Genomic DNA, 13,003 nt, shown 5'->3' on the forward strand with positions numbered 1-13,003 from the left:
CTGCTTCTCCCTCTGACCCTCCCCCCTCTCATGTGCTCTCTCTCTCTCATTCTCTCTGTCTCAAATAAATAAATAAAATCTTTAAAAAAAAAAAAAAGAATAAGGTATAACGTACTATGAGTAAAATCGAATGTTTAAAAATATTTACCGTGATTCAATTTGTAAATAAAATTAGATGTACTTAGATGACATATAGTATCTATAAAATCACAAAATAACATTCACTGAGCTCTTACTATGTATCAAGAACTTTCTAAGTGCTTTATCATCACTGTTAATCCTCTAATAAATCTTAGTAAGTAGGATCATTAGGAAGTAGAACTATTTTACAGATGAAGAAAGTGTGGCACAGAGAGGGTAAGTAATTTCCCCGAAGTCACACAGCCAGTAAGCAGTAGAATTCGATTTCAACCCAGGTAAGCTGACTCAGGAGTCCAGACAGGTCCACTAGCTCTTAGAAACGGAAGGTGAAAATGAATGTGGGCAAGCAATCACGCACATTTGTAAGAGGCAGCAGGAAGTCCTTGGCTTTCATCAGATTCTCAAAGGGGAACCATATATTAAAAAAAAAAAAAAAATTAAATACCAGATTCTCCTTAGAGTTTCCCCTCCTTTATAAAATAAGAACAACAGCACTTGTAAGGGAGGAAAGAGAGAGAGAGCTTCAACAAAGACTATTTTTGCTCTTTTGTAATGATTCACAACCACGCCTCATCCCTTCGCCTGGTCTCTCATGACCAGTCACATAGAGGTGTACACTTTTATTTCTCCAGAGGTTGAAAGGCAACCTGTTGTGTCAAGCAAGATTGGAGCTCAGTGGACAGAACACCAAGGCAGACACCTAGAATTCAGCACACCACCCCCCCCTCATTGCCCCGGAGCTCTCAACACACAACAAGCACTTTGATATGCATCAGGCTCAGCATCAGAGACCCAGAGGATATCCTGAAAAAATCCTTTAGATCACAATATATATAGCTTTGAATGTTCAACCTTGGGCATGATTTTTATGACTATGGAAGTTGGGAAACACTGAGCTGCACTATAAAAACCAAAGGAAAGTCCATATTCAGATACCCTGGCATTCAAGTGACTTTGCCTACATGAGAACTAACAATTCCTGAAGCAAACAGGGAACGGAGAATTCTAGAGAGTTCCTGCTTGCCTGCAGAGTTTAAATACTGAGGCCCCGCAAACCTGAATATGTATTTATAGACACATTTGTCATCGTGAGGCTTGAACAGGGTAATTCCCATGAAAGCAACTACCACTGGACCGGCCTAACACACAACTGAGGCTAATATATTGTTTCCGAATTTGAATCTAAATCCCACTTGATCAGACTCACACACACAGTTTCTGAAAAGTCGTAGAGGAATTTGGCCACCTGTTTCTATCTTTCCAAAGCAGGCATTTCCTGTTCTAGCCTCACCGCACAGCGCCCCAGCATGTACTTGGGACCATATACTCCGTTTCCTTAACCGTGGTTTTCTCACTGGGGTTACGGGCTACAGTCGGCGTGTGAAGTCCGTGGTTAAACTGCATGCCACCCAGTGGAGTTCTGGGTGGCATGCAGAACTCCACTGGGTGGCGTTCTGTTTACAGCAAAAAGTGAGAAGTCAGCACCTTCCATGACTAACGCCAGTGGCTTCTTTTCATCCCACTGTTCTGGAACATTCCTACATTGCGCGAAGCTTCATTTTGGTGGGGAGGGGCTAATTCTTAACTGGGGATCCAGAGACACTAAGAAGTCCCTTTACCCCCTGAAATTGTGTGCAGCATGGCATGTCCTGTAAGTGCATTCCTCTGGAAGGGTCTTCACAGTTTTCCTCAGATTCTCAAAGGGATCCACACCCCCAAAGGTTAGGGACTCCTGTGTTAAGAGAAGCCAAGGCAGTTGTACTCACTGCCGCTCACAAAGTCACGAGAACTCAAAGAGAAAGGAGTTGGTTCTTTGAGACAACACAGAGTGGTTGAAATAGTGAATGGATTCAAATCCAAGCAAGCAGGAACTTGGGACAAATTATTCAACTTTGTAGCCACCTCAGGTTTGTTACCTGTAAAATGGGGACGCTAGTTCTTCCTACCTTGCAGGGGTGATAAAATGAGGACCTGTGGATGGAGTCACCTTTCAATGATAGCTAGGTGCTTTATTTCCTGAACAATGTTTACCCAAAAAATCATTAGAGAGGAAGAACAGACAAAGATCTAGAAGAAAATTCTGCTAGGCTGGGGAGAAATATGACTGCTCAATATTTAAAGTGGAAATTAAAATTCCCTGGACCCTGACTGGACCCTTTTCTTCAAACTCAGCATCTTACAGGATTATGAGAGGAAAGTGAACCACACTCAGTCTTGCCCCACTGAGTCTTGGCTATTACCAGCAGAATGTGGACTGACAGCTGGGTCCATCAGTGTCCTAAAAGCCTAGGAGAAGTAAATTCTGGCCAATTTCAGTCTGCCTTTATTTTTGTTTTTTAAAGGTGTCTGCCAAGTCTCCATGATATAAAATTTTGCTTTGTATTTTTATTCACTTTTCACGCCTACAGTACAGTCATTCATTTTACAACTACTTGGTAAATGTCTCCCACATGCCAGAAAACTGCCACAGTCCAACCCTCATGAATACCTGCAAGCTTACATTCTAGAGGAGGTGGGCAAAAGACAAGGTGAACAAGATGATGCTAGATGATGATGATATACGTGATGGGGAATGCAAAACAGTGTAGGGGTTGCAAGTGTTAGGGGCTAAGGAGTGAAGGGGGCTTCCTTAGATAGGGAGGTCAAAGATGGCCTCTCTGGGGAGGGGATATTTGTACTGAGGATCAGGGACAGAAATCAAACACAGTCCTCTGATGGCCAAAAACCAGATCTTGGAAAGCAGACCTTTGGAGAGGAGAGGACTAAACCACCTCACCTAATCATCTCACCAGAAAAGCCATGACCCATTGGGATGTAAACGTGTTACAAATGTAGAGTACTCCAAATTGCAAACAGTTTTTATTAAACTCAAGAGGCTATCCCTATGATATTTCATGCTTACTCACTGACATACCCATTTGCTCCCAGGGCAGGCAGAGAGCCAGAGTGTATGTACAGTTAACCTATCAGAAATTGTTCACAGCACTGGAAAACACCTGCAGGAGGCCGGTGCATCTATCACTTCAGTCTTACAAGACAAAGAAGAAAATCCTTCATGCTCTGGCCACCACCCACCCGTCAATATGTTCATTTGCTATCTTGGCTCAACCTCCCCCGATCCTCTGTCATTCTAGCCACCCTTTCCTTAAATGTACCTAGCGTCTCTGCAGGTGATCCTCCCCCTCTAGAACACCTCATCCCTTCCCAACACTCTCTTCCCCTCCTTATGTCATTGTATAGATTACACCTTCTCACGAAAGCCTTCTCTAGTCACCAACAGACCTTACTCCAGCCCTCATGTCACAAGTCCTTTCTGTCATAGTTCTTAGCAGAGCTGGAAATTCTACAGTTTTGTGTGTGACTATTGCCTGTGTGAGTAATGCCTGCTCTCCCCCAGAACGTAAGTCCTACAATGCTATGAGGATAAGGGGATATAAGCATTATTATTGCTCATCACTGCTTTTCACCTAAAACTGAAATTGTGCCATATTACATGCTCAAAAAGTTCGCCGAATGAATGAAAATATGTTGGTAATCAAAAGTCTTGCCAAGTCCAAGGTTCAAATCGTTTTCTTACCATTCCCTCGACCTTTACTTCATCTCTCTGCACTTCGGTTTGCATATTTGTCAAAGAGGGCAGGGGGAGTTGGGGGGGGGATATGCAACTAGTACCATCTATGGAATTAAACACCGTACCTAACAAAGGGCCCAATTTATTTATATATTTATTTTTAAAGATTTTATTTCTTTATTTGACAGAGAGAGACACAGAGAGAGAAGGAACACAAGCAGGGGGAGCGGGAGAGGAAGAAGCAGGCTTCCTGCGGAGCAGGGAGCCCGATGTGGGGCTCAATCCCAGGACCCTGGGATCATGACCAGAGCTCAAAGCAGACACTTAAGGACTGAGCCACCCAGGCGCCCCGTCAAAGGGCCCAATTTAAGTACAAAATAGAGGTGGGGTGAATCTCACAAAGTTTCATACTCATCTGAATCACCTTAACCCTGAACCCTACCCTGGTACTCAGTAAGAATCTGTGGATGATAGACCAATAGAGTGAGCAAATCATCCTGGTTTGCCTGGGGCAGTCCTGGTTTTTACACCCTGCAATATGCTCAGACTATGCATATTGCTGAGTATGAGAGCCAAGGAATTTGAAGCTGAATGCAAGCAAATCCCTGCAGCCAGGGGACTTCCATCAGACAGGATGGAAGTTAAAATCAGAGGCTCTAGAGTCAGAATTGTGCTCACTTTAATCCTAACTTTGTGTGTACTTCAACTGCCTCGTCTGTAAAATAAGAATAAAAGCAGTATCGGGGGTAAGATTAAAATAATGCACACAACTCGCTTAGACCTAGCACACAATAAAAAGGAAGGCCTCCATAATTATCAGATGTTATTATTTCTTTGCCCCCTCCCCATTTTATTTTTCTTCCATCTAGATATTTCTAAGCACCTGCGTAGACGCAGTGACTCATACGCTGTAAACAGGAGTTCAGCTTGCTAAGTAGAATAAAAGGTGGGCTTTGGGAAAAACAAAATAAAACCCGAGTTTGAACTCCAGCTCTGCCTATTAGCTGAGTTATTTTGAGGCCACCAACCGCTCTGTTAAGTTTCTCCATCTGTAAAGTGGGAGGAAACCGCGTCTTCGCTAAGTTGCTGGGAGGATCAGAGATAATAAACAGACGGCTTCTTGGCCCGGGCCCATCATCCATCCTCAACACAGTTTTAGTCCGGACGCACAGGCACATCGAGTGTGGGTGTGGGCGGCTCAGGGCCAGACACAGGGCTCTGGGGCCAGATCACCCGGGGATGCAGGGTCCTGCTCTGCTCCTTACAGCTGGGTGACCTTGGGCAGGTGACTCCACCTCTCTGGGCCTCCGCTTCCTTACGTGCAAAGGACAGTGCCTGTAGGACCCATGTTTGTGGACTTGTGAGGGTTAAACGTGCCAACCCAGGTAAAATGCCCAGCGTGATGGCCAACGGCAGCCCCTGGGACCTTCGGCTTCTCACACCGCCAACGACAAGGCCTGCGCCGCGGGTCCTCAGGCTCTCCACGGCCGTTCTCAGCACCGCGAGAGGCGACCCACAGGCCCCCGAGGGTCCCGGCCCGGCTGCCCCGCCTCGGCGGGCCGGGGGCCTGAGAAGACCTCCAGGAAGCCGGGCGCGGGGAGGCCTCGCCGCGGGGCCGCCCCCAGGGCCGGCGGCTTCGGCCCCCGGCCGCACGCCGGGCTTCAGGGCCGCGCACCCCAGGCAGCCCGCGCCCGGCCCCCGGCGGCCGACCCCCCGCCCGTGGCCCGAGCATCCCGCACCCGGAGCGCCCCACTCACCGCCTTCTTCATGGTGGCCGCCATCTTGGGACTGGACTACGGCGCGCGGCGAGGAGGGCCGCAAGGGCGCGCTCCGGCCCCGGGCCGTCTCTCGCTCCCTGTGGGCTCAGACCTCCCCGCAAATACAACACTGTCTCCATATTCCTTCCTACTGCACCCTCGACCCGTGATTCCTAACGTGCGGGACTCAGGGAGGAAACACATCCTGGAAGGACTTGGTACATGCCAATTAAAGGCACAGGCAACGCCCTGTGGGCCGACAGAAAGTGGGGGGTGTGGCGAACCGCCCCAGGGTCCCGCGCCGGGCAGCAGGGGGCGCCCCGCGCAGCGCAGCGGGGCCGGGGGCGGGGCCCCGAGTGGACGGAACGGAAGGTGTCTTTCATCAATTCCACAAACTTGTAAGAAACCATCGGCATACTTTGTTAAAGAGAGCTAAAAACAGATGACCTTGGCTCTAGGATGTGAGATGTATGTGCCCTGATAATTCGCATGGTATGAAGGAGGAAGTACTATTAATTTATTCAACAGTGTTAACGAGTAATTACCGTATACCCTGACACTTGTGCCTCCCTATTTTTTTTTCTTTTTCTTTGTGTGTGTGGGGGTTCCTTTATACTCTTAACACTTATTGAACACCCCAAAGATCTTCTGTTTACATAGGTTATATTCATCGATATTTACCATTTAAGAAATTAAACAGAGGGCGCCTGGGTGGCTCAGTCGTTAAGCGTCTGCCTTCGGCTCAGGTCATGATCCCAGGGTCCTGGGATCCAGCCCCCACATCAGGCTCCGTGCTCAGCGGGAAGCCTGCTTCTCCCTCTCCCACTCCCCCTGCTTGTGTTCCCTCTCTCGCTGTGTCTCTTTCTGTCAAATAAATAAAATCTTAAAAAAAAAAGAAAAAAGAAATTAAACAGAATTTTTTAAACATTAATTAATTCATTTAATAAATAAACCCATTCCATAATAATATAAGTAACATTTTAAATTATACGAAATCATTGGAAAGCGGCATGGGCTTCTGAAAACAAGGAAGAGGAGGAAGGATGTAAGCACTGTTGGGTCAGCATCCAACAGTGTTTTGTACCAGGGGCTCTGGGTGGTGGGGCTGTTCACCAAGACAGAGTCTCATGGCCTGGGAGAGTGTTGATTGATCTGGACAGATGGACGGACAGTGGGCTGACTGCTGGCAACCATGCTACTGGCTCTTCTGACTCTGTATCTCATCATCTCTATCACCCCTGCCCCAGCCGTGGCATCCTTTGAGCTGATCTCTTTCCCAACACAGAACCAGTTCTATAAGTACAAATGGGGCCTTCTGTGTCTTCCATTAAGCATCCTCTCCTTTCCTTAAATTTGAGCATTTCCAACCTCGCTTCTGGTTCCAACCTCGCTTCTGGTTCTTTCCCTATCTGTCTGGACCAATAAAAGAAAGAAGTCTGTGGTGCCGATGCAGACAACTGGAGACTGCAGGTCAGGAAGGAAAATCACCAGCCACCACTTGAGAATACTATCCCCACTAAGGGTGACTGAACACATTCCCTTATACCAAGTTGAAAACTGGCCATCCATTGACTGGATTCATGATACGGTGTTACCAATAGCTATAAGAAAGAACACTTAAAATAATAATAATAAAAGACTGGGTAACCACTAGTATGAATACTTCATGAGGAAGACACAAGGAAAGAAGTGGTAAGTATGTTGACCGGAAAATTGAGGGGGGGAACCCCGCCTACCCCCATCTATTTGGATTGACATGTAAGCTTCAAAATTGTCCAGACATGTCCTGGTTTAAGATTCTGTCACAAAGCAATGATGGGATTTCATAGCAGTACGTGCCCATGTGCCCTCCAAAATCCGCGCCACCTGCGCCAGGCTTCTGGTTCTGAGACTTAAACAGGAAACCTTGATGGAATTACACTTTCACGTTGGCCATGAGGAGTAAGAAGCCAACCTTACTATCACGTGGTAATTTGTTCCGGGCCTGCAGGAGGCGCCCAAGGGTCGTGTTAGCGCAGCCATTCAAGGCAGTGCGGATACTATTTTACCAAAATACATACAGGACTATTATTTTCTTAATTTTCTAAAATATAATCTACTTTTAAAATTTAGAATAAATATATCTTAAAGGGGCATTTAAAAATCTCTGACTTAAAGTGAAAACCAGTCTCACTTGCTGTTGGAGCAGATCTTAAGTAAATTAAATCTCTACTCTGGGATGGCTCTTGAGAAATTGTTTCAGCTGAGATTTGATCCAAAGGGGAAGGTAACAGACAAAAAGGGAGCAGGACCAAGTGCTGCACCTGAGTGCCTTCCTTACATGTACTCCTCTGGGCACCTCATCTGCTTGACCCCCCCTCCCAGAGTGGTAGGGGTGGGAGGTGGGGAGTGAAGAGAACCTTCAATATGGAATAAAGGTCGTTAAATCATGGTATATTTAAAGAAACAGAAGAAAAGGTTTGGACAGGAAAGAGAAGGAGAAGGGCAAGAGATGAAACTGGCCAACCAACTGGCCTGCTTACACAGCTCCTCGCCTCCAACCATCTGTGGCTAGGAGGGAATAGAGACGCAGTCCTTAGTTCCCCTTTTTACAAAAAGCCAGAAATGTGGAATTTTTAAAAATGTGAAATCTCTTGTTGTTGAAACCTTCCCTCAAAACTTCACATATGTCAGACAGATGGAAAGCACAGGGCACCCACTCATTTGTGACCTCCAGTAAACCTCCCCATATGCATATATTATGGAATGTTCTTACCACCAAATTTTTCTCCTAAATGAAATCAGAAAAAAATTCCCTAGGTTTACTGAAGTCAAAAGCTGATACAAATTAGGAACTCTATCTCTTACTGAAAAATTTCATCCCCAAGCTGATTACTTTCTCCCCTTGTCACCTCTTTCCCATACTTGCGCCATGATCACCAGACTTTCCTCTATGTCCCTTCATGAATAACTCTTGACCTCCAGTGGACCCTTTAAATCTAACTCAAGATTTAATCTGTCCTCTAAAGACTTCCTTGGTTCTCATTAACCTGTTCTCATTAACCTGTTCCATCTTTAAATTCTGCACTTGCTGCACAATTTGGTACTTTTCTAAGCTACCACTGTATATGCCTTAACCTTCTCTCTCTTGTACTTCTTTTGAATATTCTTACTGAGATGGGTAATGTAAAGTAGTGTGAGAGTTTGTATATGGCTCAACAATTTTGTAAATGGTTTTGTCATGACCCTCTTTGAAATTCTCTGTCTTCCCATTGCACTTAGGGTATAATTTAGATTTCTTACCAAGGCCTTGCCTCCATCTCTGATATTATTTCATACCATCTTTCCCCTCAATATACTCCATCTTCTAGGTGTCAATTTGTGAATGATACATGCTCCCTTCTGCCTCAGGGCCTTTGCACCTGCTTATCTTGCTATTCAAGATGCCCTTCTCCTGTTTTTCACCTGGCTAAATTCTGTCTATCCTCAACACTCAGCCTCCTTGTCCCTCTATCAAGAAATCTTCCTTGAACACGTCCACCACCCAGAAAGAGCAGCACTCCCCCCTCCCCGCCCCGTTATAAGCCTCTCTAGCACATTTTCTTTTGAAATATGTCCTTCCTGTTATAGTGGGAGCACCAAGGGGAGCCGACCATGCCTGTTTCTTCATCTCTATAATCACAGCACCAACAGGGAAAGTAAGGAATGGACAGATACCAATGAATAAATAAATGTGTGAATGAATGTGTAATTAAAGATTAATACAGTATCATATAAAGCAATATAGTTGTTGATAAATTCATTCAGCAACACCGTACAAGAGTCTATAGTGTATTTCCATTCACTGTGTGTGTGTGTGTGTGTGTGTGTGTGTGTGTGTTAGATCTGGCTCCAGTGCCTCACACAGTGAGCATGTGGACTCATTGCCTGAGCAAGCCTTCCCTTCTTCACCAGGTGGCCTGTGACTCCAGGATCTGACGTTTTATTTTTCTCTTTGCAACCCCTCAGGAACTGTGTACTACACTCTTGTCTACACTCTGCAAAGCAAGATTACACAAAATCAAGGAAACCTCTCTTTGGGACAAAATATAACCATCTCTCACTAGTATGAATTCTTACCTTAAATTTTACCTGGCAAAAAGCAAAGCACTTTCCAGAGCCCTCAAATGTATGCATTGGATTTAGCCCTTTTTATAAAACAGACCTTTAACTAGCCTGTTTATTTCAAGAGTACATGCTTATAGCAATTTTGATATCGAGAAACAAGTCAGAACTTGTTATAAGTAACAGTCACAACATAGCCTCAAATTAAAATATAAATTCCCTGGTGTGATTCATTCAACAAGAACCTCATTCACACCTGACATTGAGCCAGGCAGCCTTGTCACATAGATGCTGCTCTTAAAAGGATCTGTTTTGCCGTGGAATGGGCATCTACCATCTTTTGAATACTTTTCTCTATATTTGGGGGCATTTCCAGGTCACGAGTGTCAGCCCTCCATCCTGGAAGTCAGAACTTAATTTCCTAGCATCCTTGAAGCTCTGATGCAGGCCTGTGGCTCTGGGTCCGGCCAATCAGATTCCCCAGTGGCGGGATGGTGACCAATGAGGAGAGAACAGTGGAAGGAGGTGCCCAGAACCGGGAGGTGAGAGCAACCTGGCAGAGGAGGCTCAGGTGTCCCCAAGCAGCAGGAAGAGAGCCCTTGGCCTCAGTGACTCAGACCCAGAGGTGCTGAGATTGTAGCAGCCAGCAGTCCTACAAGTTCATCTCAATGTCATCCCTAGCTGTTTGCCTCCACTGTGGATCCCAGGTACCTCACGAAGGGTCTGTACACGTTTCAACTTCCTTTTTCAAATTCTGCTGAATCTAGCTACAGAATCCTGCTGTTCAACACAAAGAACCCCACAGAGCTTCTAAAGGAGAGTTATTCCTCTGTCATTGGAAATTCAGCCGAGATGATCAGGAGATGGGAAGGCAAAATGGCACAGCATCCTGCTGTGGGGCTGCTGTGGGGGCGAAAATCTCCTTGCTACGTTGCCAGCCCACACACCAACGCCAACTATGGACGCTGAGCTGATTTTCAATGCCTTTTATTTTATAAATCACATACTCAAGTAACCGTGGGTTGCATTTGTGTCGGATTGACACAGGCCTTCGTGAAGAGACGTCAGCTGAAGGCAGCACCTCCCCGAACCAGCACAACCCACGGCCACAGAAGCCTCGTGAGCTGGGAGGGCTCCCACATGCAAGTGGGAAATGGATGGAGGGAAAGGGAAGGGGCCACTGCCTGATGCTTGGAAAACCTCAAAGGCGTCGGGACTAGGCTGAGCCAACAAACCTGGCTCATTTTTTGACGACAAACAAAGGACGAGATTGAAGACATCATGGGACTCAGTGTTGTCAATCATTAATGCTTCCGTGGTCTCCAAGCAAAATCCTTGGCACGTGCTGAGGCCAAAGAGAGGCAGAAGGAGCAGCCCCTGCCCACGCCCATTCACTGCCACCAGAAGAGAAATGAATGCTAAGAAATGTGTAGAAAGCAGTTAAATAAAACGAATAAACATTTTTATTGTTTAAGAATAATTCTACTTCTGGCCACGGATTCTGAGAAAATAGGTCTAAAAACCATAAACAGACTATTTATACAAGAGTGCTTAGGAAAGCGGTGTTTATAAAAATGAAGCATCTCAACTACTCTTAACGGTTTGGCAAAAGAGACCAGTTTAAGTGGCCCATAGGGTCCTTCCCTTCATGAGCACTTGTCGCAATGCCCATTCTGAAAAGTAGCAGCAGAGGAAAATGTGGAAAAACAGATCAGATGCAAAATTACAATCCAGTTTTGTTTCTAAAAATCATATGTATATAGATATAGAAAGATACACTTAGAAACGTATCGGAATGAAATACATAAAAATGTCAATGTATAACCGTGATTTTGTAGATATCAGAAATTGAATGGAACTTTTTACTTCCATCTTTATAATTTTCTGTATTTTTAAAATTTTTTAAAGTGAATATGGATTAATTTGTATTCAGGAAGAAATTAATATTAAGGTAATTGATATGTAATAATGCAAGATATAATGAAACCTGATGCAAGCTATAAAGTGAGCACATTGTGATTCTAGCTAGAATCTAAAAGTCTACCCATAGATAGAATATATAGGAGGAAATATACAGAGCTATTCTTAGCAGTTGTCACTGGGTAGTAACATGAAATCTAATTATTTTATCTTATTTGCACTTTCTTAAATTTATTTTAATGATTATATATTACTTTATTAATATTTGGGACACTTCTTTTTCAAGATATGACTATGGTCCTACCCTTCTCAATAAAGAAGGCTAGATAATTTTCACATTCCACCCATCACAGGAGCTCAATCATCAGAAGCAAAGGATTTAAATCTAAATAGGTCCTCCACATTATTGTCCTAAGTTTCTGAGAAGGAACAAGAAGCTCCCTGAGATATTAAATAGTTAACAACAATTTTTTAAAATTTCTAAAAATTTCCATCTTTAATGTAATGAGCACGAATCTTATAAAGCATGTTTGCTACTAGAAGTAGCGTTCAGGGGCACCTGGGTTGCGCAGTCAGTTAAGCGTCTGCCTTCGGTTCAGGTCATGATCCTAGGGTCCTGAGATTGAGTCCCAATCGGGCTCCTTGCTCAGCAGGGAGCCTGCTTCTCCCTCTGCTTGCCACTCCCCCTGCTTGTGCTCTCTCTCTCTGACAAATAAATAAATAAACTCTTAAAAAAAAAAGTAGCATTTATAATCTATAAATGTTTGTTATAAGAAATTATTTTGCTGACTTAAGCTTACCTAAATATACTTTTTTATAATGAACCTAATATTAAATAGATATAAAGATATATAGAGATCTCTCTCTCCCCCCCCTCATCTATATAAAGATTACATTTGATTGTCTGCCCAAGAAGAATTACTCCTCCTAAATATGTGGAATTTGTTTCCCCACATCCATCCAGTTAGCCCTGATTTTAGTTGAGAGAGCTTCCTCTTCCTCCCTCCGGTGGTCAATATTACGTGTAACTTGCAGAGACATTTGGCCAAACGTTTTGTGTGTGTCTGTGAAAGTGTTTCTGGGTGAGATTACTATTTGAATCATAGACTGAGTAAAGCCCTTCCTAACGTGGGTGGGCCTCATCCAATCAATTGAAGATCTGAATAGATAGAACAAAAAAGGAGACGAAGAGTGAACTCTTCCTGCCTGACCGCTGTGCTGAGACGCTGGTCCTTTCCCGTTTCCAGACTTGAACTGACACATCAGTTCTGCGTTTCCAGCTTGCCAACTGTGGATCTTGGGATTTACCTCTGTAATCATGTAAGCCACATTTTTATAATATCTATCTCTCCTATCTATCTATCTACCTATCTATCTATCCGATGGCCTATTCATCCACGTTCTATTGGTTCTGTTTCTCTGGAAAACCCTGACTCATATACTCCCAATTAGTCCATGTAATCTGGATGGGCTCTAACACTCTCCTAGAACGGGGAGCATAAGAACAGGCTTCAGCCAATCAGCAAATGGT

General features: G+C 44.5%; 1 protein-coding gene across 3 annotated transcripts in view; it reads right to left on the reverse strand.

Annotated features, from left to right (window-relative positions):
• Positions 1 to 5,732, reverse strand: part of PFDN4 (prefoldin subunit 4) — a 12,058-nt gene extending 6,326 nt beyond the window's left edge. For 2 of the 3 annotated variants that reach the window (XM_081832556.1, XM_081832557.1), the window contains exon 1: positions 4,741 to 4,952. In XM_081832556.1, coding sequence (XP_081688682.1) covers positions 4,741 to 4,890 — 150 coding nt within the window. In that variant the 5' untranslated portion in view covers positions 4,891 to 4,952. Of the gene's footprint in view, positions 1 to 4,740; positions 4,953 to 5,469 lie in introns of those variants that run through there. The other variant, XM_081832558.1, reaches the window with a different exon arrangement.
• Positions 5,733 to 13,003: the final 7,271 nt, after the last annotated feature.

This window comes from Leptonychotes weddellii, chromosome 10 (assembly GCF_054177405.1).
Source record: "Leptonychotes weddellii isolate Sample4059 chromosome 10, ASM5417740v2, whole genome shotgun sequence".
Classification (NCBI taxonomy): Eukaryota; Metazoa; Chordata; class Mammalia; order Carnivora; family Phocidae; genus Leptonychotes; species Leptonychotes weddellii.